Source organism: Liolophura sinensis, chromosome 10 (assembly GCF_032854445.1).
Source record: "Liolophura sinensis isolate JHLJ2023 chromosome 10, CUHK_Ljap_v2, whole genome shotgun sequence".
Taxonomy (NCBI): Eukaryota; Metazoa; Mollusca; class Polyplacophora; order Chitonida; family Chitonidae; genus Liolophura; species Liolophura sinensis.
The window spans coordinates 8,748,078-8,776,070 of NC_088304.1; the positions used below are offsets into that span (position 1 = coordinate 8,748,078).

The following is a 27,993-nucleotide window of genomic DNA, read 5'->3' on the forward strand; positions in this document are numbered from 1 at the left end:
ACAATTACAAGGATCATTATGGAAACCAATCAAGTGATCATTTTAAATCCGTACATGTACCTCAGGTAGATTTGTATTATGAACACAGACCATTTATAGACCATTGTTGATGGAACTTTAGGGACCATTATGTGAAGAATATTACAATCAGTTTTTATTACTACTGTAGCATCCGATGTCCATTTTAGAAAACAAGAATTATAAGAAGTCGAAATTGAAAACTTGTTTATAAGACTTCATTTAGTCAAGACTTTGTGATAAATCTCTTTTACAGTAACACTTTGTAGGCTTGACCCATTTGTCTGCAAGAGTACCAGTGTTTTAAGTTTTGAAGAGTATGTTAGATGGTAAACATGTGTCATGCCTGTTCTTACAGTTTGTAGGGTGCATTGTGGTCACAAACATAGGGAGCTGTTTGGACTATAATCACTACATCTGCTTGAACATATCTTTAGGGAACACAAATACGGTTCAACATGAACCCAAGATGCTGTGATTATTGTGTACAGCTTTAAGTGCTGAAATGTATATTGCTTTTAAAATGGCTTAAGTTAAATGTGAAGTGATAGGTCTGATCAGTTCATGTGTTTACTGAATTCTATCATTGAGTGCTATTTCATGTACAGTGTGAGTAATCTCATAGTGGCTTAGATTTTCTGTTGTTCCTGGTTTTATAGGTTACTGTGTTTTTTTTTTATCCTGCCACAGGTTATATCACTGTTTTAATTTTCAGTGTTCATAAGTGCATGTTTTCCTTTACCCACATAGTCTTAAGTGGGTGTAATTTTTGTGCAGGACACAGATATCACTGGTTTTCTTCAATACGCTTCATGTAATGGGAAATTTCATGTCTCTACAAGAATTTTCTTCAAAAACTGTACGACAGACACGTGAACAACGTGAATGTACCCTTATAACGGGCAAATCTCACTTTAGAGTTTTATTTCCCGGCAGTTTTCAAGTTAATCTTTGTCTCTCTGGGTAATGTTTAGGAGAACCTCAACAACTTAATTTTCATGCTATGTGTTCCCTAAGCACAATATTTATGCTGTCTGTGACTGCGTTTAAAAAATAGTATATGAACTAGCTCCATTTAAAAGAGAACCCATTGAAGTTCGACCTTCTGCCTATCTTGTCAAACTAGGAGCCCGTGTGATGTCATGCCATGAATGCCTGCTGGCATTATGCATTGAAAAGCCCTGCAAAGCATAGCCAAATCCATGCAGTAGGCCTACCCATTTGTGTGCTTTCCAGGTGCTATCTTGTGACTTAATCTATAATTATCCCTACAGGCAAACTCTTAATTAGCACGCTGAAAATGATATAAATGAAACAGTTTTACAACAAATATTTTGAAAGATAAGCTTCCGGAGTTGTATTAGATCCGGGAAAAGCGTATACAGCACAGTGACTGGGATTGGACCTTTTTAATGCAAAGAACATGTATGGCTTGTGCCTTCACTGACACAAACAAAGCACTCTAGTTTGCATAAATTTCACTGAATAAACATCTTCAGAAGTTGAAATGGTTGAATATTTACAGTAAATGTTAAAAAGCTTTACATTTGGTACCAAGACTTACTTTTTTCAATATGATATCATTATACCGTCTATACAAACCTCAAAATATATTTTTGAGATCAGTAAAACTCTCAGAATCAAGATAAATATGCACTTTTGTTCCTATACCAAACCTTTGGGTTCATAGATCATGCTTGTGTTGTTGTGGCCAGGGATTTTGGTCTTTCAGATGTCCCAGTAATAAGATATGTTGTCTGTTACTTGTTAATTAGATGACTGAGTTTGGACCAACTTTGCTGGACACCCAGGGTCATTCTTCACAAGATAGCTTGGGGCTTAGTAGTAAAATTGTCCGCCGAACTAAAATAGCAGCAGATTGATTACAGTTTTGACTGCTGACGTGCAGGTTTTGTGGTAGTGGAACTTCAGCAAAGTTTGAGTATCCAGCTGCAAATAGTTTGTTTTTCAAAGAAAATTGAAATCTTTAGCCCAATATAGATTTATGAAGCAGGTCCCCTGCTCTTGGATTGTTCAGTTACATGTACAAATTTTCTACTCGTACAATATCTGGCCATGCTAGCTGGCTTTGTTGGCTAGCTTACTATAAGTAGTTACATGTAAAGTGGCTGTCCATCTGGCTTTTAAGATACACATAGCTGAAGGGATATACTGTCTGTTTTTCTGTTTGTCCATCTGCTTTCAGAGATAGTCATTTCTCTGTTGGTTAAGTTGTAGTTTGTCTGACAAGCTGTCCTATTGTCTGTCCAGCTGTCCTTTTTGTTCAGTTGGTTGTCTATCTAAACAGCTTGGTGACTGGCTTTTTGTTTGTCTGATATTTACTCTGTCTGATATTTACTCTAATATTTAATCTGTCTGAACATATACATGTATATCACCGCTTAAACAAGTTTGATTTTGTTTCCTTATATATGTATTATTTGGTTAAGTGTAAATCTTTCTTTGTGTTGATTTACTTGACCAGACCAAGTCCTTGTACCAGAAATGTCACAGTATGCTGTCTCTATTAAAGCCCACTGTGGAGAGTAGCCTCAATTATTCATCACCTAGGAATTACATGTATTTACCTTGTTTCTCTGGAGACAGCTTATGCTGGCTTCCTCAACAGCCATTCGTGGGAAGGTCTGCCAGCAGCCTGCGGGTGGTCATGGGTTTTCCCCTGGGTCTGCCCAGTCTCCTCGTACCATAATGCTGTTTAACATATAAGTGAAATATTCTCGAGTGCGGCGTGAAAAACACCAATCAATCAAATATTCCTTTGGAATGTGTTTATTGTGAATATGGGACCTCCAGTAATTCTTCAACCTTTTCAGTTGTTTGCAAAGTGTTTATTCAAGCATAATTCAGCACATTCTGAAGGCATTATTCGGTGTTGGCCAATAAAATTTTACTGTTTGTGAAGCCGCGAATGTGGTCAATTCAACCAGTTTAGTTTTGTCTCCAAAATCAGATTAAAAACGTGGTCCTGATCTACCATTTTAAAATTGCATTGAAATATGCAAATAGGTTGAAGAATTAGGAATATATTTATCTTATTTCTTTCATTTTTTACCCATTGGTTATCCAAATCTCTATAATTGAGCTACAGATAGGGTCAGTAGCAGTATACTGGTGGTATTGTATAGTTATGTCTCTGTTTGTAATTATTTGTCATATAAATGGAAGATAGTGGAGTTATAACTGAGTGCTGTACCAGCACGTCTCAACATGTGTCTCCTGAGATGTCTTGTGTTGACAACAGAGTTATTTATGGCACGTTACTCAGGCAACTTCCCAGTGCTTACAAGTGGTAGATCAGGGCCACATCTAGAGCAATTTTAGGTCCGGAAAATGTTTTGGCTCCCAAACCAATGGGCGCCCAAACTATTAAAATCCAGCTGTGTTGAAAGTAAAAAGTAAATCGAACAAAACTATGATAGTTTACCAACAGAAACTTAGCAAATTTATTTCATTCACAGACTACAAAGCTCTCAGAAAGCATCATTTTGAGGTGCATTTTATAAAACTTCTTTACGCATAGTCACGATGTCACCTTTAATGTTTGGGAGCAGAACCTATTTTTACCTAGACACGGCCCCTTAGGTTGTTTCTAAATTGCTTAAATTTATGTTGTTTCTACGAGGTTTCAACATCATAAAAGTTGTGCTATGCCCTTTTCCTCTCTCTCTTTTTTGTATCTTTTTGGCAATGATTATAGTTAGATACCATTTTAAATTCTGTCTCTATCGGCTGTATAGGATTCCGTAATGGTACTAGTACTGTAGTCTGCATCTAAACAGCTGTTGTGTTATTCTCTATTATTTACGCTGCTTTATTTTTTATTGATTTTTGTTTTCAATTTGTTTGTTTATGGTATATAACATTTTTATGCAGGAAACCTAAAAGTATATTGATCTGCAGTGTCCATCAATTTTTCTACCCACCTTTGTGGAGACAGCCTCACTTGGTGACTTGTAGAGGTCCGTCGTTAAAATGTGCTAAACGTGAACCCAGGCTTTAATTAGTCTTAACACCAGTCTCTTCCTAAGTGTATGTCATTTAGCACACATGTATGTAGAAAAATACTTTTTTAATTCGTTTTTGAAAAGGTAGGATATCAATATCTTATGAACGAGGAATGAAATTTTTCTCATAGTTGTATTAAAATCTTTTCATGAGTGTTCCGTTTAAAACATCTTCATGCGGTAGTTGTAGTAATAGGTTTTACATTAACTGATTATTTCTGGTTAGCCCTTAGGTTATTGAATTTTTCTCATTATTTTCCACTGGTAACATTTACATGTATATGGCCTTGTAATAAAAAAAAGTAGTTCTTGAGTACGCGCAAGAAGCTAGATGGCGAACAAGTTAGCAGCCATTTTTGGTAAATTTTATTTTTAGTTTTGCTTTGTTTTTGCGCTGTTTTATTTGGTAATTTTCTTTCTCCACATGGTGTTGGGTTTGGGTGATTTATGAAAAGCACATAGTTGGGTTTAATTTACTCTGTGTAGATTTGTTTCAGGATTTGATGAATTAGGGACAGTATAGACACATGTAAGGATTGTTGTATAGGCCTGTTGGTAAAGAAGTTAATGTTGTCTATTCTATTCATGTGAATTAATAGAGGATTTTGGAGATGTTTCACTTTTATACCTGTATTATTTGAACAAAAAAAACCCATTGCATTTATAGTCAACAAACAGAATATATACAGTGCATGGATTTTTATTTCCTGGGTAAATTCTTGAAGGTTTCATATTGCTTATTATTAATTTCAGTCATATATGAAAACTGTGGTAAGAGTTGAGCTACTGAGGAATGTTTTGTCCGCAAGAAATGTTACTGAATATGTATCTTAACGTTTTTACTACATGTATCTACATCTAGATGTCAGAATTGTTCTTGGGTTATGCAAGTGTAGCTGTCTTCATTGTAAACGTCTAGCACTGCCTGGGTGAGGATCAGATGCTGAATTATGGTCAGTTTCAAGCTTTATTTGTATGAACTGGAAAGATGCCTCCAGGTGTGTGAGTGGCTATATATATAGAAAACAGTGAAACATCAAGGAATGGTCACTGGGGGAAATGTGTCATTTATAATTAAATGTATCATTTATAATTAAATGTATCATTTATAATTAAATGTATCCTGTAGGGAAAAGGTGTGGAACTGTTGTAGGTATATTGGGACAGAAAGAAAACAAAAAAAAAAAACGATTAAAAGAAAAGCACAGCAAAATAAAATGAAAAGAAAAGAAAACAAAAAACCATTGAAGCGTTGAAAGGTTTGTTTGATGTTCAGCTAACCTTTTTTTTACAGGAACAACAAAAGAAAGTTATAAAATTGAGTGGATTTTGTCAAATAAGAATTGAAAGACCAAATTTTCTGTCATGTTATCAGATTATGCTGGATATGGATAAAATAAGAAAAGTACCGAGAATTAAAGCTGTGTCAATGCAATGATCTCTAGCAGATAGTGGACGCCCTTTTGGGACACCTTCAGGTTGAAAACTTGATCTGAAATACATAATATGTACATGTGCTGTATATATATGTAGGTGAACTGTTGCTTTACTTATCGGTATGTTGAGCACAGCATGGTGCTTTGATTGATTTGTGTTACATTACCTTGTCCAGCCACATGCATTCTACTCCTCTATATTAGAGGTATCACTTCCCAATATATTATGGAAGGAGACAAATAAGTTTATACATGTATTTCTCTTTCAAGTAAAACATGTATACGATTAACATGCAGACGTTTTTTTTTGTCTTTAATCTTTGTCTAGATATTTACTCATTCGTCAGTTGAAGGAAAACACCTACATGTGGCCGAAATGATTAGCGTGCCAGCGCGGCGCAGTGACCTGGGAGCTTCTCACCAATGCGGTCACTGTGAGTTCAAGTCCATTCCCTATCCGTCGGTACATGAGAAGCTCTGCCAGCAGCCTGTGGATGGTCGTGGCTTTCTCCCGGGATCCGCCTGGTTCCCCGACCCCCCCCCCCCCCCCCCCCCTTCCCACCATGGCACTGGCCGCCGTCGTATCAGTGAAAATACAAGTATTCTTGAGTACGGCTTAAAACATCAATCAAACCAACAAATATGCCTGTGGGGAGCTTGGGCTCGCAAGGTGTACGTTGGTTCAGCCTTGCCACTGGACAGAGATTTGTAGATGCCTCCTGCTTCCTCCCACGTAGGGAATTGGTGACGAGGCTGTAGACTACACTGATCATTCGCGTAATCTATCGGTTAAGACCACCTTTCTTCCACTACTATGGGGTATGTATCGGTGTACCCCACACGTGCTAGGGTTTGTCAAAAAATTCTTTTTGATGGCTTGCCTACATTCCTATAACTGATCGCCATGGTAATAGGAAAGTTTTAAGAATGGGATTAAACACCAGTGAAGTAAACATTAATCCTTCACCAACGTAGTTGGTGGATGCGATATAACATCTTTCCAGTTCTCGATAACAATGTAGCCTTTTTGTAATACTCTAGTTTTAAAACCAGTCTCCTGGCCAATTCCCTATCAAACTGTATACAACACGCAGGATATTGTAAATTCACGTGAATGGCATTTCTTCAAACATGGCCAAGTGCTTTTCTGGAAGGATTATGGCTAAATGATTATTCTGAAAGCATTGTGACCAAATGGCTCTTCTTGAAGTGGTGTCGTCAAATCGTTCCTCATGAAGCATCGTGGCAAAATGGTTCTTCTCTAAGCATTGTGACCAAATGGTTCTTCTTGAAGCATTATGGCCAAATGGTTCTTCATGAAACATTGTAGCCACATGGTTCCTCCTGAAGCATTGTGATCACATTGTTGCTCAGGACGCATTCTGGCCAAATGGTTCCTAATGAAGCATTGCGATCGACTGGTTATTCTTGAAGTATTGTGATCGAATGGCTCCTTACGAAGCATTGCAGTCAGATGATTTTTCATGAAGGATTCTGACAAAATTGTTCCTCATGAAGAGGAAATTTGAAAATGAAAACTATCCCTCTTGTTGTAAAGCGTACCATCTGAGAAGTCTGTACTTTCCTTAAAATCTAGCATAGTTTGATAATTATGTGTCTATGTATCTTTATATATTTGATATAGACAGTGGTTGTTTGATGCTATAGTAGATCAACAAATATTGTCTAGTGAATCAGAAAGATCGAGCCTTCATTCTCTTCAATAACTTCCGAATATAGTCTTGTTCTTCAGAGAACTGGTACAAGTATGCCAGAAAACGGTATAGTTTGTACCAATGGGAATCCCCATACACTGTTCATAAACGGTTTCCCTTAATTTCACCTAAATGTTTCTAAATTTAACCAACTCAGTTAGCGAGACATCCCAACAATGGTAATCCTTGTATGTAGTGAAATAGAAGAATGCTTTTGTATTTGATTTCATTTTCGTCGATCCAACGGATTAATCAGTTCCTATAATAATTTGTTAATGATCTGAAATTATTGATAATCCATCATCCCACTGGCAACGGATTTAACGGAAGTTTTTTTAATTTGAGGTGTCCGTTCAGAAATTGTTTGACAGCTGGAAGAGCAGCAGTATTAGTATCGTGGATTTCATAAACAACCCAGAGCCAAGTATGAAGCACTGAAAGATCTACTTTATTCCTTTTTGATCATTTTTAACATAAGTTTCCATAGTTTCTTCGATATCTTTAAGATCGGTCGGACATGTTCCCAGCTTAGCCTCTACATGCATGTCTGAAGATAAGGCAGGAAGCACGAAACAGACCTCAGATCTAGTAGTCATCAAAGGCCGAAAGGAAATTTTTCTTAGTAGCTCACATATTTGTATTTTCTCGGCTCTCTATAGTTTACTTTCGAACAACACACCACGTTTCTTTACAAAGCCGTGTAGTCAAATGCTGTAAAGTAGATTTATACCATTCAGCTCTTGTTCAAACCTGGCACATTCGCTAGAGCCGTTGCCAGTATCTACAAACAGTAAAGCTTATGAACAAAGTGAAGTGGTGTTCTCTAACTTGGCCAGCACGGGTGTCATCTGCTGACTGCCACACCATCCCTCGTCCATCTGATTACTCATCCTACTTGGTTACATATTCACGTAAACCAGCGGCCTTTGGCAAGTTATATACGCTGACGAACTGATGTACAGATATCCACACAATATTAGAGGCGGAAAAGGGGTGTTCAAGGAACATTAAAGTGGGTGAACTGCAACAAGAGCGTCAACAAGTTCCCGTATTTAGTGAGAGTGGAGGCATCTACAAATTCCCTGCTCAAGGATGGGTTTGCACCTGCACCGTGATTTTCCAACTCATTTAACCACCAGACCACGGCCCGCTCCCATCAAACATTATAATCAATTAATGTAATAAATCAATTAATGTAGAAATAACTCTGTTTATAAGGATAATAGTATAACATGTATACCTTTATACTAATGTGTTTTAACGTCAGTATTAGGCGGACATGTGTGGATGCGTAAACACTACACAATATAATTGAAGACATACGACACAGAGAGAAAAACCAGGTCAGTGATGACAGTGTGATAGCTGGAAAACGGTCACACGTAACTGGTGAAATAAGGCCTCCTGTCAATTTATCTCATCAAGAACAAAAACATTCACGTAGTTAAACAAATGGTTTTATTAAAAGCCAAAAAAAAAAAAAAAAAAACACACAAAAAAATAAACAACAACAAACAAACAAAGAAAAAAAAAAGAATGACAAGTGGAAACTTTTTGTAACAAATTACAGAACTGTGTGAATAATTATAATTACACATGATAGACATTATTCTTAGATGAAAAGAAAAAAAAAGACTTCTTGTTATACTTATTGTACATGTTCATGTCATAAAGTATCCTTCCACGGTATGTCTCACATGAGAAAACGATACACTATTTACAGTGGTTTTAAACATGGGACTGTGCTTTGTTTTATAATGATAAAATACATTGATTAATGAATAGTTAACTGGTGCACAAGGAGATTGGCACCTTCTGAATTGTTTCGCTACACAGACATTTAATCCTTATTGTCACGACAAGGTTGGAGGGTCACATCACACATACCTCGTTAGAGTACCAATTCGAACAAAGGTTCATTGTGGGAAGCTACTAGCTCACCACAACCTCATCGTCAGCAGGCTCCTGGCATTTCACTATCGTCCTAACCATGAGTGCCAACTTGGGAACTGTTCTCTGGGGCAAGCCGCAAGCTCATCTTTAGTACACTCCTAGCATTTCACTATCATTCCACCACTACCAACCAGGATAATTGGCCTCCTGGCTTAACAGGTTCCTACATGTAGCTGACATTTCACTGCCGTCTAACCAGCTATACCAGCTGGCGTGAATGTGCAGATACTGCACTGATTTGTGAGGAATAGAGAGCAGCCAACCATATAGGTACGTTAATTTTGCATGTACATGCACACACGCATTCAGTCCACTATCGTTCCACAAGTGCACTACAGGCTGCTCCCTGGCAGGCTAGTAGCTCACATCACGGAGACTCACATGCACACACAGGGTTTAGCCCGTCTAGTAAAAGTAATTTCTTATTCAGTTATAAGACGACCGACTTTCCAGTATATGATAACTAAACCTTTCCCACAAACACCTGTACCACTTTCAAGAAGTCTACATGTTTATCCAAAACTTCCACACAAACTACTGTAAAAATGCACCACTTTTATACAAACTGCTAGGCATAGTTAAATAACCAAATGGGTGCCAAATTTCTGTGTACAAAGAATGAGTGAATTTCAGAATCTGACGTCTCATGCATGGTTGCTCAAAGCTGAGTTTTAGGGCAGTAAGAATTTTGTTCTCAATCACCAGTCATCTTCCATGTTACTGTCTTCATCTGAGTCCAAACCAGCCTATGTGTCCATCAATATTTCGCTTGGAAGAGAGTGACAGACTGACTAACGAACTGGTTGAAAGTCGACAGTTTAATAGGGCACATCATTCTCATGTTTACTAAAATGCAATATGATTTAAAAAAAACCTTTCATCAATGAGGAAAATGAACCAAATAACAATTTACACCCGCCAAAAAAAAAAACAAAAACAAAAACAAAAGAAAAAAAGAACGATCAGGATTATTCTGTATTCACTCGAATTTTGACAAATGAATTTGCTGCATGGTAAACCTTTCAGAAACTATAACATGAAGAACGAAAATGGCTCATTCATTACATCTGCAGTATAAACATTCTCTTAAATTTTGTGAAGCTGAAAAAAAAAAACCTCACAATAAACGAAAAGTTTTTATCAGTTTTATATCATCGAGTTATCTGATTTCAAATGATTATTCACTGAGTCTAGCAACATATTAAGAGGATAAAGGTGGATCAAATGATTAAATTATTTATACCAATGAACAAATGAATGACTGTTGCTCAGAGCGACGCTAGCAATTATCATGGTTTTTGATGTTCACATTTACCGTAAGAATCAGTGCAACTTTCACACCATTTCACAGCACGATAAGCAAATGAATTACATTGTATAACATAAAGTTTCCCCCACCCCTGCAAGAAAGGGAACCTCGTGGTCGGTTCATATTCTTTTGGCAGTCAAGTCCAAGGCACCCTGATGCCTGAGGGGGGATACGTTGGAGGCTGTTTACTCAAAAAATTGTTTTATGCTGGCTTTTTAAATATAATTGTAGTCACTGAAAAACATCAAATAGTGACACAGTTTATGGATGTACAATGTTTGGAACCTCAACATACCTCCATCATGGCAGAGTTACATGTCCATTTATTTACCTGATTGATGTTAATATTGAAGCAGTTTTGTTAGTTCAAACAAAAAGCAAATTAATGTATAGTGAAAAAACTAATAAAAACATCACGAAAAGGAACATACATGTAACTTCATGTAACTGGTTTTCAACAGGCTTCTGGTCTGGTGTTTGAGACAAAAGTTGATATTAAAGTCTAACTAGTTAATGTACGTACAGACGGACAGACAAAGCCAGGCCATAATGTCACCCATCATTATTTGCAGATGTATAAAAAATGGCAGTAGCCTAAAGGGAACTAAAACATATCAGTTGAAATCTCGAGAAGTGACTCAAAACTTGCCAGGGTATCCGGGTCACATTTCAGTATCAAATTACGGTAGTTAACCATCGGCTTATTAAGTGACACAACTTGTTGATTCTTATTGATTTATCTACCTTATAGGGCCACTTATGGGTTGTTAGTGCAATTTCAAAAATTTCTTATTCGAAAAACTTAGGTGTTGGCATCAAAAGAGTCATATTAAGGCCTTTTTGTGCTTCTGACAGTGCATTTTTAAAGGCCAGGCTTTAAGTGGAACAATGCGGAACATATATTTGCTTTAAACAGTAAGAGCGGATTAAAACTTTATTCTAATAGTGTGCAAGGTTCAATTCCTAGTTGCTTTGATATCACTGACTGAACTCAACAGCAGAAGATGGTAACTTCAATGGACAAAAATTTATCAGAAATATCACTTGACCTGCCATAACTGACTTAATTTGGTCCCTTATTTGAAGAATGATTATAATGATCTACTATACGATCATATCGCTTAATGTACCTAAATGCGCAGTATCGGTTGGCTTTGACATCAGTTACCAAAGAAGTCTGCAATTCAAGAATACACAGGTGTGTCAGACCTCACCAACACATTTTTAGCAATTTACACATCCATGTAAAATGTATATCCCTGTTTGCCTTTTGTCTAGATCTGTGAATTACATATAACGTGTACTTTATTTATGTCCAACTTCAAGAAAAACAACTAAAGGTTAATTTTGGTGAATTGTATTACCTCTGTCACTTATCAACACTTTTGCTCCGCGTATCTGTTTTACTCTTAATGCATATGTATATTATGCCCGCCTTATTGGAACATCCATCCAGTTAAAGGTGGAGAAAACTTAAAAATTACCTAAAGTTCAGACGAAAGAGCGGAAAGTTCTCTTTAAAGAGAGAAAGACAATTGAAAATAATATTTGTGTTATGGGTATTTGGGACCACCTCTTGGTATACATGTGTATTTTCTTTGTTTAAAAATGTTATAATTGGGGATGTAGCACATGTTTAATAAATATATTTGCACTAGAATTTGGTCTTTTCATCTAACAAATGTGTTCAGCCTAGATTTTGATCACATTTATTTTTTTAATGTACTCATAAATATTATCATAACTTAGATAACATACACATGTTTGGATATGAACAACAAATCTACATTCAAATAAATTTAATAGACATGCATCACATCCTTATTTAGAACATACCAAACAGTGGTTCCAAATCCCCACCATACAAAATTTTTTTCAAATACCTTTTTCTTCAGAAATTTTTTGGCATTATTTTTATGTTTTCATCTCTTGAATATCACCATTGCCTCCACTCACTTTGTCATTGGCTAACTTTTTAACTACCTTACATGTAATTCCTCTACAAATTCGAAATAGACATAGCGCATGTTTTGAGGAATGTCACCTGATAAGGTAAGTTTAATTTTACAAATGTGAAGTTCCTATGTGCTGCTACCAAAACATTTTAGTCAACAAAATCTTGAGAATTACGTTTCCAATTTGAAGCTAAGTTACGCTTTATTGGTCAAATTCATTGACGACTTTTGGTATTCAGGATGCACCCATTACTATCTTTTATACTGTATAACTGCTTTCACTGAAATCATTCTTTATGACTTACTTAACAATATATAAACCATAATCCCTTAGACAGAGCTTGTCATTATAACAAAAATGTCATTATATAATCAATAAACCTTGTTGTTTTAATGTTTTATGCTTTAACCATAAATATTCACAATATTGTACGTGAAACATTCGAACCATGGATCCCCAACATAAGAGTGAAATAAAGACAAACAGCAGCAAGAACATTTGACCCCTCATTTAGTTTGCCATTGTTGCTGCAGGCATATAATCTCATCCACACAGGGTATTTCTAAAAAAAGAGGCAGAGAAGACAAGATAAGGTAAGGCAGCTCTTCTAAATGTCGGAGTTGTCTCTTATTTTACTTATTACTGTGCAAGGGGTATATAATGGGGGGCCATTTCAAATGACTTATCTTTCTCGACAGATAAATTAAAACAGGGTTTGTTTAGAAGGAAACACATGCAACTTATGATCAGTGTGAACGACTTGAAAAAAAAAAAACAGATTCACGCCACTAAAATCTGTTTTTATACTTTATGTAGAATGTACATCCCAATGCAATGGTCAATTTAGACTTTCAAAGTTACACCTTAAGGATGTGTAATGCATAACTGAAGGTTCTCGAAAGTAAAAGCATACGTAAGTTTAAGCATAAAATCGACTTGGTGTGTTCAAGCTTGAAATGAAGTTTTCTCACCAGTTCTCATGTATGAGTCTACAGATATACCATGAAATGCTCCATCATAGAACATTCAGCTTATTCACAACCTCAGACATGTACCCACATTTACATCTTCAAATCTCCATCTCACTCCATCTCCTCATAGAGGCTGATCACATATCTGTGCTATCAAATCCTGATAGCTGATGACCACATATCTTCACTCCTGCTAGCTTCATAACTATGGGCTTAATTTCTCATAACTGATGATCATGTAACTATGGGCTCAAATCCTCAAAGCTAAGGACCAGATAACTACAGCCTCAAATTTTCAGGCTGATGATCACCTAACTACAGGCTCAAATCCACAAGGCTGACGACCATATAACTACGGGCTAAAGTTCTCATACATGTAGCTGACAACTATGTAACTATGGGCTCAAATTCTCATAGCTGATGATCACATAACTACCCTGGCTCAACCCTGAGGACCAGATAACTATAGACCCAAATTCTCATAGCAGAAGATATGACAACCCACTTCGGCTCAACCCTGTACTAATGTGCTTACATTCTCAAATCCTTGTACATACATACATGTGCTCACTTTCTCACCTGATTAAATAATCACACAAATGCAGTTTTATATCATGATCTTGTAACTATGTGCTTGATTCTTCATCGGCACAGACAATAAGTTTATCAAAGTCCCCGCACAGGGAGAGTTTTCGATGAGCGTACGTCATCGTAAAAGCCTGACAGTCTTCCACAGATATTTTGTGGCAGGCCTTCAGTTTGAGGCGCACTAGTTTGGGGCAGTTGGCCAGGAATGTCAAGCATTCATCAGTTAACTGGTTACATCCGGTTAGATCCAGTTCCTTGAGGTTGTAGCGTGTGGATGTCCCTTCATTGGTGAGGTATTCTATGCCCTTGTTGGTGAGCTTGATACAGTAGCTCAAGTCCAGCTTCTCTAAGTTGGTCAGGTGACGTGGCATGATAGCCAATGAGCTGTCGGATATGTCCGTGCCAGCCATCTGCAGTTCAACCAGTTTGTGAAGGCGGCTAACGATTCTGACGGTAGGCCGGTGATCAGCGGCGGGGGAAATGAGATCCTTGAAACAGACGTCACGCAGCCCGCTGGCCCAACTGAGGTCTAGGTACGTCAGCAATGGACATGAGGACGAACACAGTGCTGACAACGTGCCCCATGAGCAATACGCAAGGCTCAGTTTCTTGACGTGAGGCAAGCGTTCAATAAGCCAGCTTAGCTGCTTGGGTGAAATCACTGCATAGTTAAGGTTGAGGATGGTTGGTTGACGCCGCACGACGCCCACCAAGTGAACCTGCTTGATTTTCTTGTGCGACAGGTCAAGGTCATACCACAAAAGTTTGTCAATACACCAACGATTCCAGGTTTTGCACACAGACATGCAACGTGCCAGGTCAGCATGGGGCAAGTACTGGAAAATTTTCTGCCATACATTTTGTGAGAGGATGTGTTTCTGGCCATTGTCAAGCTCCAGTGTTCCAGAAGGTGGTGGAATCGATGCCGGCCTCACCACGTATTTCGGTGGGATTGTCTGAACAGGTTTAGGCACTGGCTCCTTGGCATCTGCTGAAGCACTTTTAGATTTGTTTTTGCCCTTTCCGGCTTCTCCAGTTCTGTCGCTGCATACTGGAGTGCTTCCCCTTGAGCCTTGGCCAGCAACAGAAGATTCAGGGGAGCTCAAACCCGTTGAATCCAGCACTGACTGATCACCAGATGTCGTGCCACTTTCATTGGTGGTCTTGGAGGCTCTGCCCCTTCCTCTTCCTCTACCACGGCCACTCCCTTCAGCACGCACACGTAACCCTTGACCTCTCACTGATGAGGATGGGATCGCTACCCCTCCCCTCGTTCCACGGAAACCTCGCCCTCTACTTGGAGGAGATATGGTTTCCTGCAAGTACACAAAATGTGATCTGAGGTCTTGATGTAGGAAGTAATATTTCATAGCAAGCAGATGTAGGGGTTAGCGCAGGAACAAGACAGCTGTAACATGTGAAACAGGACATGCCTCAAGGAAACAGCATCATTGTGCAGGGTGGATGATGAAATGTGAAGATGAAAAAAAAAGATGGGTCAGCCAGGGTGACAAAATGTGAAAAGACGGAACATCTCAGTGAAAACAGGCGAAAACGGGAAACAAAGAGGAAATGATGAATGCTGTAAACATGGAATGCCACACATGTCTGGACAGTGAAGATGATATAATGGCAAAGCAGGGAATGCAAAAAAGGCATGGTTCGATGAGGGCAACACAACGGGAGATGTCTCAAGGTACAAGCAGGCACAGAATTGGAAAGACACGTACATGGCTAAAAGAATCCAGATGGAAAGATGATATATCGGATAAATGGGAAGGAAGAAATTATTTATACAAGGTGCAACAGAAAACACACAACTCACAGGGAAATCTGGTTAAATGATGAAATGGGGAAAAAAGGATCATTATAAGAACAAATCATGTCCAATAGTACATAAATCTGAGGATTAACAAGGCAAGTAAACAATGGAGGATCTTAACAAGATGATGATGGGGAGGAGTCCATGTCACAACAACTCTTAATAGAGGAGTCATTACAGTCTTTATTTACTTATTTCAAGGTTGTTGTTTAACAACACACTCAAGAATTTTTCACTTTCACCACAGCTGAAATATGACTTATGAAATTTTGTGAAAGTTGCCCCAGAGCCAATGGTGTAAACCAGGATCTTTAGCAAGTTACAGACAAACTTTTCCCAAGCATACCATATTATTCTGACACATCATGTTAGTGAAAGACAAGTGGACTTCATTGAACAAAAAACTGTTCAAATAACCTATCATGAAATAATAACCTCACTGACTGTCAATAATTATTGACTGTAAAACTGCATATCCATTTCCTAACTAATGATCTAAAAGTACATGTAAATCAGTGCATTTTAAATGCCAAAAAGGTGATGACATACTACCACTGGTGCTGCAAGTTGTATTATTCTAGAAGGATATCAGTCCACCTTCCAAACAAACTGAAACACCTTCAACAGACCTTTCAGAAGCAGAAAAAAATGAGTAACTAAGCCATGAACAAAATTTTAGGTCGCATACAATATTATTAGTAGGGTTGTACAATGTGACAAAGTATTCAGACATGATAAACTGTGTTGACCAACTAATGAGCGTGTTTTATTCAAAGGGATTTTTTGGTTTATAACAATACCTGTAACTTGAGAACAAGTTAAATAAATTACTCAGGGGAACTTCAAAATTCAAAATGTTGTGAGCATAATAAAACAGTGAATACAGTGTAAATATATACAGGGCCAAATGCAGCTTTAATTTGGACCCAATGGTTTGGGGGTCTTGAAATATGGGTTAGAAAGTGCAAGAACATATCAATATTAAGCTTGACTTCTTATGTTTCCATCTTTTTTAGTACGGTATTTACAAGCTAGATAAAACCTCATTTTCTATTTCAAATTAAACAAATCAAGTAAAAAAAGTTCCTTCATTTTATCCTGGTGAGTGTCACTGTTTTTACACAGTTCATGCAGTACTCACAACTCAATAAATAAACAAAATGCTCAATAGTTCATATATAACTTAATCTTTAAATGTAAGGCCACATAAAGAAATTGTTTGCCATCACAAAGCTAAACATGAGCCCAGGTGAACACAACATACGCCTCAACAAATGCATTTGTTTGTAATGTATAAGAGAATACCAGCAGCACTGTGGTCAGCATAACCCGAGGGCAATCTTCATCCCAAGTGGACACAGGTGTCCACCTAAAATGCAAACTTTAGGCAGAAAACAGTTGTTGTTGTAGCATGGACATGAAATCATTCCTATCTATAGTATATATAAGGAAAATCACTATCTGGTTACCATGACAACTGCGAAAATGGACAAATGCGAGTCGTGACGGGGCAGGGTGGTGTATGTGGGGAGCTGTTTGTGATGGTGTTGCCTGGACATGAAAATCAAATCCATTTATTAGTATATATAAGGAAATTTGTTATCTAGTTACCATGACAACTGCAAAAATGGACAAATGCGAGTCGCGACATATCTTCCTGTGTATCTATGTATCCACCAAAATTTAAAACTCTATGTGAAAAACTGTTGGAGTTAAAGCCCGGACACAAAATCAAATCTATTTATTAGTATATATTGGGAAACTGGCAACCAGGACAGGAGTTGTTCATTTCAACTCCTGTCCTGGTTACTGTGAGTCGTTACATATCGTCATCTGTGTATGATTGCATCCACCAAAAATTACAATTCTGTGCAGAAAAGTGTTGGAGTTATAGCCCAGACATGAAATCATATCTATCTATATAGTATATATAAGGAAAATGGCTATCTGGTTACTATGAAAACCACGAAAATGGACAACTGTGAGCTGCATGACATTATCATCTGTGTATCTATGTATCCACCAAAAATTAAAACTTTATGCGGAAAACTGCTGGAGATATAGCCCGGACATGAATACCGACAGACGGACAAAATCGCTATAACACAATATTCTCTGTCTAATGACAGGGGTGAATACTAATTATTTTTTCTTTTCTGGAGAACTTTAAAAACATTTAAAAAGCTTTATATAAGGAACAATACTTTTTCAATGAGCAGACCTGTACAGAATGTACATTTATCCTGCATCAGACAAAATACTCTGCTTTTTACTGGACAACAATGGTCATATGGGGTACAGATATGTTCTCGAATCCTGCAGATGAATCCCCCCTACGTTGGCTTGTGCCTTCAATGGTCATATCGCTAAAGTGACCGCTTAAACATTGGTCTACTGCACTGAACTGATGGGTCTTTGCAGGATAACTTTGCAACATGGTTACTAAGTGATAGGGTACACAAATATGTAGTGTCAATAATCCTTGTACTCGGCTTGACAGCTTGCCCAATATGAGGATTATTGACGCTATACATTTGCATATCCTATCACTGAGTAACCATGTAACTAACAGCATCTGCATCAGTCTGTTCCACTTTTAAAACCAATGAAAAGATCCTTACTCTTTGTAACATACATGTACCTTTTCCTCTTCACAAAGTCTTCAACAAAAATTATTTGAAAATCAGGGCTCCAGACACGGTCGGAGCAGACAGTGAAGGGAAACAAGGAATTTTCTTTATGAGGCTTAAGTAGCAATTGTACTTTTTGCTTGATATTAAAGGCAAAATAATGTACATGTATTAGCACATTAGGTAAACAGCAAGTACATTTATATTCATACAATGTATTAGGTCAATTATTCAACAGAGTGACAGATGATGATAAAAAAAAACAAGGTATAAAAATGAACTCGGCTGTAAGATGAAATGATGAATATATGCAGATAAAAAAATATGGGATACATGTATGCAGGAAAATAATAAGAAATCACAAAAAACAATCACTACTTCTAACATCAAATCTACATGTAACTAACATGCAATTCTATATCCATAATTTTAAGTACACATACAGAAAATTGTGCATTAAAATTCGGCTTGCTTTTTTGCTGCCGCCTATTTACTACTGATCAATGAGGTTGTGGGTTCAAATCAAAGACACCATAGTTCAGCTATGGTTTTGTCAGATAGTTGTGTCAGGTAGAAAAGTTTTCTGCCCGCATAAGCCTGATGGCCTTTATAGTATTAAATATGCAAATTTGTAAGACAAATTCAATAAATAAATAAATAAATATGTAAATGTATTGTGCGTCCATTTGTCAAGCCACAATGATCATGCTACTCCTGGAGTAACCATCTAGGATACTGACTTCAGAAAAACTATGTTGTGCAATGATGCATTTAAATGACGGAACAATATTAGAGATGTGGCTCAAAAGTATCAAATCATAAACAAATTATGACTAAGGAACATTATCAGTTGTACCTTAATGAGGCCAGCTGAAGATTCCCATACCATGAAAAATATAAGATTAAAGCTAAATGTGGAAGACAATTTATCCCTTGAATGTACAAAATCCGTATGGGAACTTGCTACATTAACCCTAAAAACTGAAAAGAGCAGATGACCTTGGTAGGCAATATGAAGAACTGGAAAGAAAAGTACAAACTGGTAGGCATTGTGAATAAGAATAATGATTGTAAATGACCTTGGAAGGCAAAATGAATGACAAGATTGATGCATTGCAAATGAATTTGGTAGGCAATGTGAAGTATCAGAATAATGGCAGTCAATGACATTGGGAGGCAATGTCAATGATTACAATGAAGACTGCTCATGATCTTGGTGCATGGGGGATAAATATTTATTGTAAATATCTTCGTGGTTTCACTACCTCTCGTTTCTGTCTCTTTGTGGGACTTTCCATTTCATCATCCTCCATCACACGTTTCTGCACCACTGTTCTCCCAGAACGTGTCACCACAGGGGGTGAGATGTGTCCCTTTGGAAGCTCTCCCTTCCTCATCAGTTTCTGCAAAAAGAAAAAAAAAAAGAAACAGTAAATTATCTACGGACATTTATTTAATAAAAGCTCGATTGGTGTTCTATCATTAGTTCAGAGGAGGGACTTTTCCTGCCTCAAGTAGATTTATCCTATTAAAGCTTGTGTAGTCTGTTGTTTATTTCTGCCTTGGCAATGACATATTATCATCATCAAACTTGTAACAAATTAAATATGCATTGCAACATTTACTTATTAATTAATTTATATGACTGGTGTTTTAAGGCGTACGCAAGAACATTTCATTTATATGACGGTGTCCAGCATTTATTTATTTAATTAGTGCTTTCATATACTCAAGAATATTTCATTTATACAACGCCAGCCTGCATTATTTATCTACTTATTTATCTGATTGATGTTTTACACAGTACTCAATAATATTTGAATTATACAACGGCAGCTAGAGTTATGGGGGAAGGAAACGTGGGCTCAGGGGGTACACACGACGATCTGCATGAGCTGGAATTGAACTCACAACGACCGCATTGGTGAGAGAATAATGATCAATTTGCCTTTGGACAGATTCTCCAACATATGGACAAAGACACATCATGACAATGAAGTTTTAAGGATATAAAAGACCAGACCATATTATAAGGAAGGTCAGGGGTCACTTCCACAAATCAAATTTCCATAAACATCCAAAGTAAATCAGTCACCTCACAGATTTATGGACTAGTCACAGACATATACAAGGATATATATGAGCAATATGACTTGGGGAACTATGTGAAAAATGTTCCAGACCGAACTGTTAGAATGAAATTTTAGAGGCAATATACTGCGTGATTTTCCAAAACAAGGTGGGAACCCAGGGAAAAATTACCTCCACTGTGGGAAATTTCCGTCAGTCAAGTAAGTAATGTTTGAGACTGGCTGTCTCAAAACTGAAAACTGAGAGTTATTTACCTTGACGGTTGTAAGCGAGGCCTTCACTTTTGCAGGCAGCACTTTGTTCCTCTTCATTCCTGCCGAGAGTAAAACAGACTTCTTCACTCTTCCTCGTTTTCCTGCCAGAGAGATACTCTTCAGCCGAGACACTTTGCTGACTTTAGACGTCACTCGCTTGCCCTCTACTTTCTTAAGTTTCTTACTATTTGTCGTCTCTTCTTCTTCACTCATTTCACTATCTCCTGTTTCCGCTTTCCCATCTGAATCTTTGATGCCATCCTTCACATTACGTGCCTGAAAATAAAAAATGGCCTGTTCTTACTCCTCAGGCTTATTTACTTATTTATCATACTGGTGCTTAATGCTTAATAACATTTACATTTTACAATTACGGTAGGTTTGTGGGTGGAGAAAACTGAAGCGTCCATTGTAAACCACGGACCTTCGCCGGGGCAAACCGTTTGACAGTATGCCATGATCTATTGGTTAATTATGGAGCATTTTTCTGATACATGAATTTGGTACACGATCTAAATTTTTGCCTTTAACACTCTTTATTTTCTGGGTAAAATGTATGAAAAAGGAGAAAATTTTCGAATTCAGATGCTTTATTTTGCAGTAATGTGGCAAAAACGTAAATTTATTACGTTTCAGATCCTTTTCCTTCTCTTCCAATTTATTTCAAGATACAGCAGTACTTCTGTAATGATATCACTAGAAAATGATTATATTACTAGCAACATGGCATATTAACCCAACCACAGATCCCGTACAAATGCTGCTCTCTAACACATCAATGTTACCTTAAAGTCTCCTTCCCCTCCCCCCTGGCAGCACTTAGGGCACTCCCAGCTGTTGGGCAGATCCTCGTTGATGACCCCCTCAGACTGAAGCCCCTCAAACTTCCACACAAGACAAGCAGGGTGGACAATCTCCCAGCACTTCCCACATTCCATTAGCGTTGTCAAACTCTGTTCATCGTTCCCATCCTTTGTGTTTCGCTCGTCTGTCTCACAGATGATACAGGTGGCCGTGTTTGGCAGGACCGGCTGAAAATATACAAACAGTGAAACTTACCACAGGCTGGGATAACCTTAAAATATGGTGAAACACTTTAGATGCAATAATATGAACAACGAAACAATTTTATTAGTTGACAAAATATCTGAACATTCTTCTGCACTAATTAAATAAACAAACAGCCAATGTCCTGCATGGAGTTGTAAACAAGGCTGAAAAAAACTAAATATGCCTGCAGAACTGCATTTTACAACAAAATTAAAGATCATACTGCAATGACTTACAGCCATGCACTGTCGACTAATACAGGACTGTTTCATTCGCCCCGGTCCTCCGAACTTCTTCATGTCCTTACAGAAGTGGCACTCCCCGCAGTCGCCCCGGACGCATGCAGGACATTTCTTACAGCGCGTACGGCGCCTGCGATTACCAGCTGCATTCTTGCCCATCTTGGCTGCCTTACTGCCACCTGTTGGCTTCGTCTTGATTTTGGTCAACTGTAATTGATCAGCATGGAAAATGTTTGAACAAAGAGCAATATACTTATACATGCATGTACATGCACAAACAGGTCTGTTTGGAATCATCTTGGAGAAACTTACGTTTCAACACAAAAAGTAATATTTATGACATATATCTGCCACCAAAAATGGATTTTTGATGAACTGTAGGTCATTTATGGCTCATACCAGAACATAAAAATGTTTAGTCATGTTTAGTTGGTGCCAACTTTATCAGGTATACATTTACAGGTACAGGTAAAGATAACAAGTGTAAAATATCTGTCAATAGAAACACTCCAGCCTCTACTTCCACAATGCAGTTTCAGTTACACAATATTCACAAACTGTAACATAAAACTTATAAACTCACATCTTCTTAATTTACACCATTCACAGAAGCGTAAAACTCAGAAACATGAACCAGTGTTTCACCCGAATGATGCTGGCAGGGTCCGGTTTCAAGCAATTTCAAGCAATAATTCCCAATTTTAAGCCAACGACAAAACAATGGTTCTTGCCCTGAACACCTGGACCTGCCATACCTTTGAAGATGGAGGCCACTTGATGACCTCTTCTCCAGTGACGGCCTTGGAAGGGTCATCATTCTCATGGTCCTTCAACAGAGCCTGCCAGAAAGTACAGAAAACAGTTAGAAACATGTATTACATGTATGGGTATTCAGATCACTGAAAAAGATCTGGTCAAAAACAGATTCAACACAAAACAAGGCTATGTAGCTTTGCGCATACATTTTCCAGTTAGGACTAATGTACCACTCTTCCTCTTTACACATGACAAGCTTTGTTTACCATTTTACTTTATTTTACTCTGCAGTATTAAAGTAGCAGGAGAAATGCAAAGGGCAAATGTGAAACTCCACAATGGTCTGACACAATTCTTAGGCAACTAAACTTCACATACACGTATGTTTAAGGTGACAAGTGGTTGTAAAAATTATATATTTTGATTGTATTAAAGTTGATGTTGCCTCACCATGTAGTTTATTTTGAAATGGCGTCTCAATTAACTTTTGATCTCTGAAGATACATGTAACTTGGCCTTTCTGCTCAGGACAAATCCGTTAAATTTTGGTGTTGGTTTCCCTGGGGCCAATTCCGCAAAGACTTTTCTCACTTAAGTAAAATTCCAAAACCTCCTTAAAATGCTTAGGTTTTGGTATAAATGAAAACTTGGACACATTTTTCTTCACACAACATTGATGAGGTGGACAAACTTTCTTGGGGCCAAAAACTTCCAGCTATTAAATTCATATTTCAAATTTTCAGTTGAAGTTAGTTATATCTTCGTAGAATCAGTACCTGGATCCCAAATAATTTCCAAAATGATTCCTCACCATTGACAACTGGACAGAAATGGAGAGTATTGTCCCACTAATTTGTACATTTGGCTGTGGCCAAGGTCTGTGCTCTTAGAGTGCCTTAAGCCACATAACCGTTTTGATATCAATAACATAATACCTTCATGTCCTCAATCAACATATCTGGGTCGGTCAGATCTTTAGGGACAGAGCGCTTGGTCGGGGGAAGGCTCTCCAGAAGCTCTGTCAGCTTTGCGAGCCCCTTTAACTCATAGGGAGTCAGATGTACCCAGGGTTTCTCCCCGTCAATTCTGGAAGACTCCAAGTCAAAGTCCTTAGATTCAAGTTTTGATCCGGCTGAACTGCTCGGAGATGGCTCTACATCATCTTCAGCCACGTCGCCATTGGTCGAGGATTTTGATGGAGTTGATGCTCCACCTCCTCGGCGGGATGACCTTGTAGGGCGTGGACTAGTCTCGATGCCATTGGACAATTTGCCCTCTGAGCTCTCAGGCTCTGTTTTGATGGTTCGAGATGCTTTGGAGGTGCTTGGCATTTCTTCTCCGTTTTCCACTTTTACATCTCCGTTCTTCTCAAGTTTGGAGTTCTCCTTGATGGGTTTGGAGAGGTAGGACTTCCCCTGAAGACACCGCAAATACTGAGCAGAGACATACCACAACATTTCTGAGTAGAATGGGTATCTGAACTTTTGAGGGACCTGAAAATGGAAACACAAAAATGCTCAGTGGACGACTTAGTCACAACAGTTGTGGCAAAAAGATTGTTTTTCATGGCTTAAAATTTTTAAAAGTCTATAATTTATCAAGCATGTACACGAGTATTTCACTTAACAGCAAAGAACACCCCAAAATGAAAACACTGTCTTGGAAAGTAGTTCTCTTTCGTTTTTAGAAGTTTTCCAACTGAGTAAAATGATTTTTCAACGTCCGACTCCACAGTGGTCTGCAGTGACCCAGAGGGTATCAGTGATGTCACATCCATATTATTTCCTTGAAATAGTTTGTAAATGGCTGTCAGGTTTATAAATGGAGAAAATCGGAGGGGACAGGGCGCACATCTTAACCCATAACATACTGTACTGAAAATAGCACCGGCCAAGGAAGCAGAAATCAAACAACTTACTGGTGTTTCACAAATTAAACATGCCTAATACAAACCAGCTTTGTCATGGACAGAAGGACTGACACATGAACAACAAAAAGGAGGAGTTAATTTGAGTCTTTATTCTTACATTTTCCGTCAGCTCAAAGATGTACAATGGTTCTAAACCTAAAATTGTTTATTTAAATAAAAAAATTTCTGTGTTAAAAACATTTAATATAGACTTAATTATATAGGCTTAATTATACAGACTTAACGGCTGAAAAAAAAAGTGGAGCGGCTGAGCAGAACTCAGAGCCTTACCCGTGTTCTGTCTTCCATTTCTGACACCCTCAACTGCTGAAGGATGTTGTAACTATGTATAAAGTTACCTCCAAACACCAAAGAATCCCTAGGAGTGTAAACTGCATGGATCCAACCTGGAAAACGAAATACTTATCTATTTATTTGATTGAAGGTTTACACGGTGCTTAGGTGTGAGTGTATGAGTAAGTGCTTGGAGATTAACGTCATGCTGAAACAATTTTTCAGTCATAAGCCAACAAAGGAATCCTTAGAGTGCATGTGTTGTAGGACGGTTTTCCACTGCTCTTTTATCTAGTGCTGCTTCACTTAGATGCCTTCCCGAAGGCAAGTAAGCTGCTCCGCCCAAGCCATTATAATAAAGTAACAACTTCCTCTTTTATAGTCTTAGGTGTGACTCGACCCAGGATTGGCCCTGGATCTACCGCTCCCAAACTGGAGGCTCTACCAACTGTGCCATCGCGGCCGGTCCCAGTGCTCAGGAATATTTCACTTATACCATGGTAGCCAGCACTATGGTGGGAGGAAACTGGGGGAAGAGCATGACCATCTACTGGTAGACCTTCCCACATATGGCCAGATAGTATAAAGTCTACACGAGCTGGACTTGAATTCACAGTGATCCCACTGATAAGAGGCTCACGAGTCATTGTGCAGTCTTAGTATGCTTACCACTATGCTTACCACTACGCCACAGGGGTGCTAGGAAAATGAATGATTTATTTGATTAAAGATGTTACCCTGTACTCAACCCTAGGAAATGAGATATTCACCATTATTTATTCAAAGATGTATTTGCAAGAGTTCATCCTGTACTGATAATCCAGTCTCTTAGAGCTTAAAACCGGTCAGGTAGATTTTAGGGGCAAACAGAAAAACAGACCATGTATTCGACAAACTTCCTGCAGAGGGGATGTATGAGTGAATGAATGATTGATTATCACCAAACAACCCCAAATACCATGTACTGTGGCATGAACATGACTCTCTGAAACAGGAGGAGGCAATGAACCATTTTCGATATGATCGAAACATCCAAAATAAAACAAAAACAGAGAAGTTTAAAACCAGTTACCAGAATCAAACCATAGAGGGGATGTATACATTGTTCTCTAGACCTATAGTTACCTGAGGGGATGATAAATGTATAGCCTTCCTTCAGGACTATCTTCTGACAAGAGGGTACTGTGTCCGCCAGGAAGATATCACCCTGTTTCCCAGACAACACCCATGTCTCGTACATCTCCAGGTTCTCAGGGGTGGGTGGGATTAACCAGAAAACCTTTAAAAGAAAAAAACAATGCACGTATGCTACACTTTTACTAATTGTTTGCTTATTCATAAATGTATGTCTCTGCAGGCCTGTTTCTGTTTCTTATTTTTGTCATGTTTTGTCATAATGTAAATCATTTCACATGTTAATTACAGCAGTCCATGGAGATTTGTATTAAGTTTGTATGTATATGTGCTTAGACACGAGCGGAGTGATTTTTATGTAACTGATAGTGCCTTGTATGCAAATTTTATGAACTTAAATGTACTTATTGACTTCAATCACTGACTTATACCATGGTGATAAGTTTTATCTGCAGGGGACGCCTGAGAATCCAGTGTAAACATCCAGCTTTTGCAAGGTTACTGACAAACTCTCTCACGAGTAATGAACAGACTTGAAATGCCACACTGGCGTAGGACAACTGGCCTTCAACAAATGTACATGTACATCACTGTGTGACAGCACACATGGCTTCACAAGTGGGCATCACCCATTTATTGTCACCACAGGACACAAAATAGTGAAAGCAGGGAAATCTACAAATTCTGTGACCAAGGCTGGGATTGAACCCACATCTTTGCCTCCTAACAGGAAGTGCACATAATAACTGAGTCATGTCCAACTCTATGGACTCTCACCTTTTCCCCATGAAGGATATGATACCAGACGGATGTGCCACCAAAGTCGATGTGAAAATCTGTGTAACAGCCAGCCACACTCATCAGGCAATACCTAAAAACAGCAAGGAAAATTGACTAACAATCCCCAAAAATGACTTAAATGCCCAATATCATTACTATTTGATTGGTGTTAAATGCAATAATCAATTCCCATATGGCAGCATTCATGTTGTTGATTAGGAGGAAATTGGAGTGTCGGGAGAACACCAGAGCCCTGAGTACTTGTATGTCATATTAGGGCAGCACACTTTTGGGCCCTGGGTACAGAGCATTAGGGCACCACACTTTTGGGCACTGGGTGCATAACATTAGGACAGTATATTTTGGGCTCTGGATACACAGCATTAGGACAGCACACTTTTGTTATGTGGATACACAGCATGAGGACAGCACATTTTTGAGCACTGGGTACAAAGCATTAGGGCACCACACTTTTGGGCACTGGGTACATAACATTAGGACAGCATATTTTTGGGCTCTGGATACACAGCATTAGGACAGCACACTTTTGTTCTCTGGATACACAGCATGAGGACAGCATATTTTTGATCACTGGGTACAGAGCAAAAGGACAGGACACTTTAGGGCTCTATATAAAGAGCATTAGGGCAGCACACATTTGGGCACTGGGTACATAACATTAGGACAGCATATTTTTGGGCTCTGGATACACAGCATTTGGACAGCACACTTTTGTTATCTGGATACACAGCATGACGACAGCACATTTTTGAGCACTGGGTACAAGCATAAGGACAGGACACTTTTGGGCTCTGAGTATGAAGCATTAGGACATCACACTTTGGGCTCTGTGCACATAAATTAGGACAGCACACTTTTGGGCTCTTCGCACATAGCATTGGGACAGCACACTTTTGGGCTCTGGGTACATAAATTAGGGCAGAACACTTTTCGGCTTTTCATACATAGCATTAGGACAGCATACTTTTGGGCTCTGAGTATGAAGCATTAGGACAGCACACTTTGGGCTCTGTGCACATAAATTAGGAGAGCACACTTT

General features: G+C 38.3%; 1 protein-coding gene across 4 annotated transcripts in view; it reads right to left on the reverse strand.

Moving 5' to 3' along the window:
- Window positions 1–13,566: 13,566 nt before the first annotated feature.
- Window positions 13,567–27,993, reverse strand: part of LOC135477213 (lysine-specific demethylase 2A-like) — a 56,802-nt gene continuing 42,375 nt past the window's right edge. For all 4 annotated transcript variants that reach the window (XM_064757371.1, XM_064757370.1, XM_064757372.1 and 1 more), the window contains 10 exons: window positions 26,931–27,024; window positions 26,145–26,298; window positions 25,017–25,132; window positions 23,752–24,309; window positions 22,816–22,899; window positions 22,055–22,267; window positions 21,554–21,799; window positions 20,769–21,044; window positions 19,689–19,826; window positions 13,567–15,287 (listed from right to left, as the gene is read on the reverse strand). In XM_064757371.1, coding sequence (XP_064613441.1) covers window positions 14,010–15,287; window positions 19,689–19,826; window positions 20,769–21,044; window positions 21,554–21,799; window positions 22,055–22,267; window positions 22,816–22,899; window positions 23,752–24,309; window positions 25,017–25,132; window positions 26,145–26,298; window positions 26,931–27,024 — 3,157 coding nt within the window. In that variant the 3' untranslated portion in view covers window positions 13,567–14,009. The remainder of the gene's footprint in view (window positions 15,288–19,688; window positions 19,827–20,768; window positions 21,045–21,553; window positions 21,800–22,054; window positions 22,268–22,815; window positions 22,900–23,751; window positions 24,310–25,016; window positions 25,133–26,144; window positions 26,299–26,930; window positions 27,025–27,993) is intronic.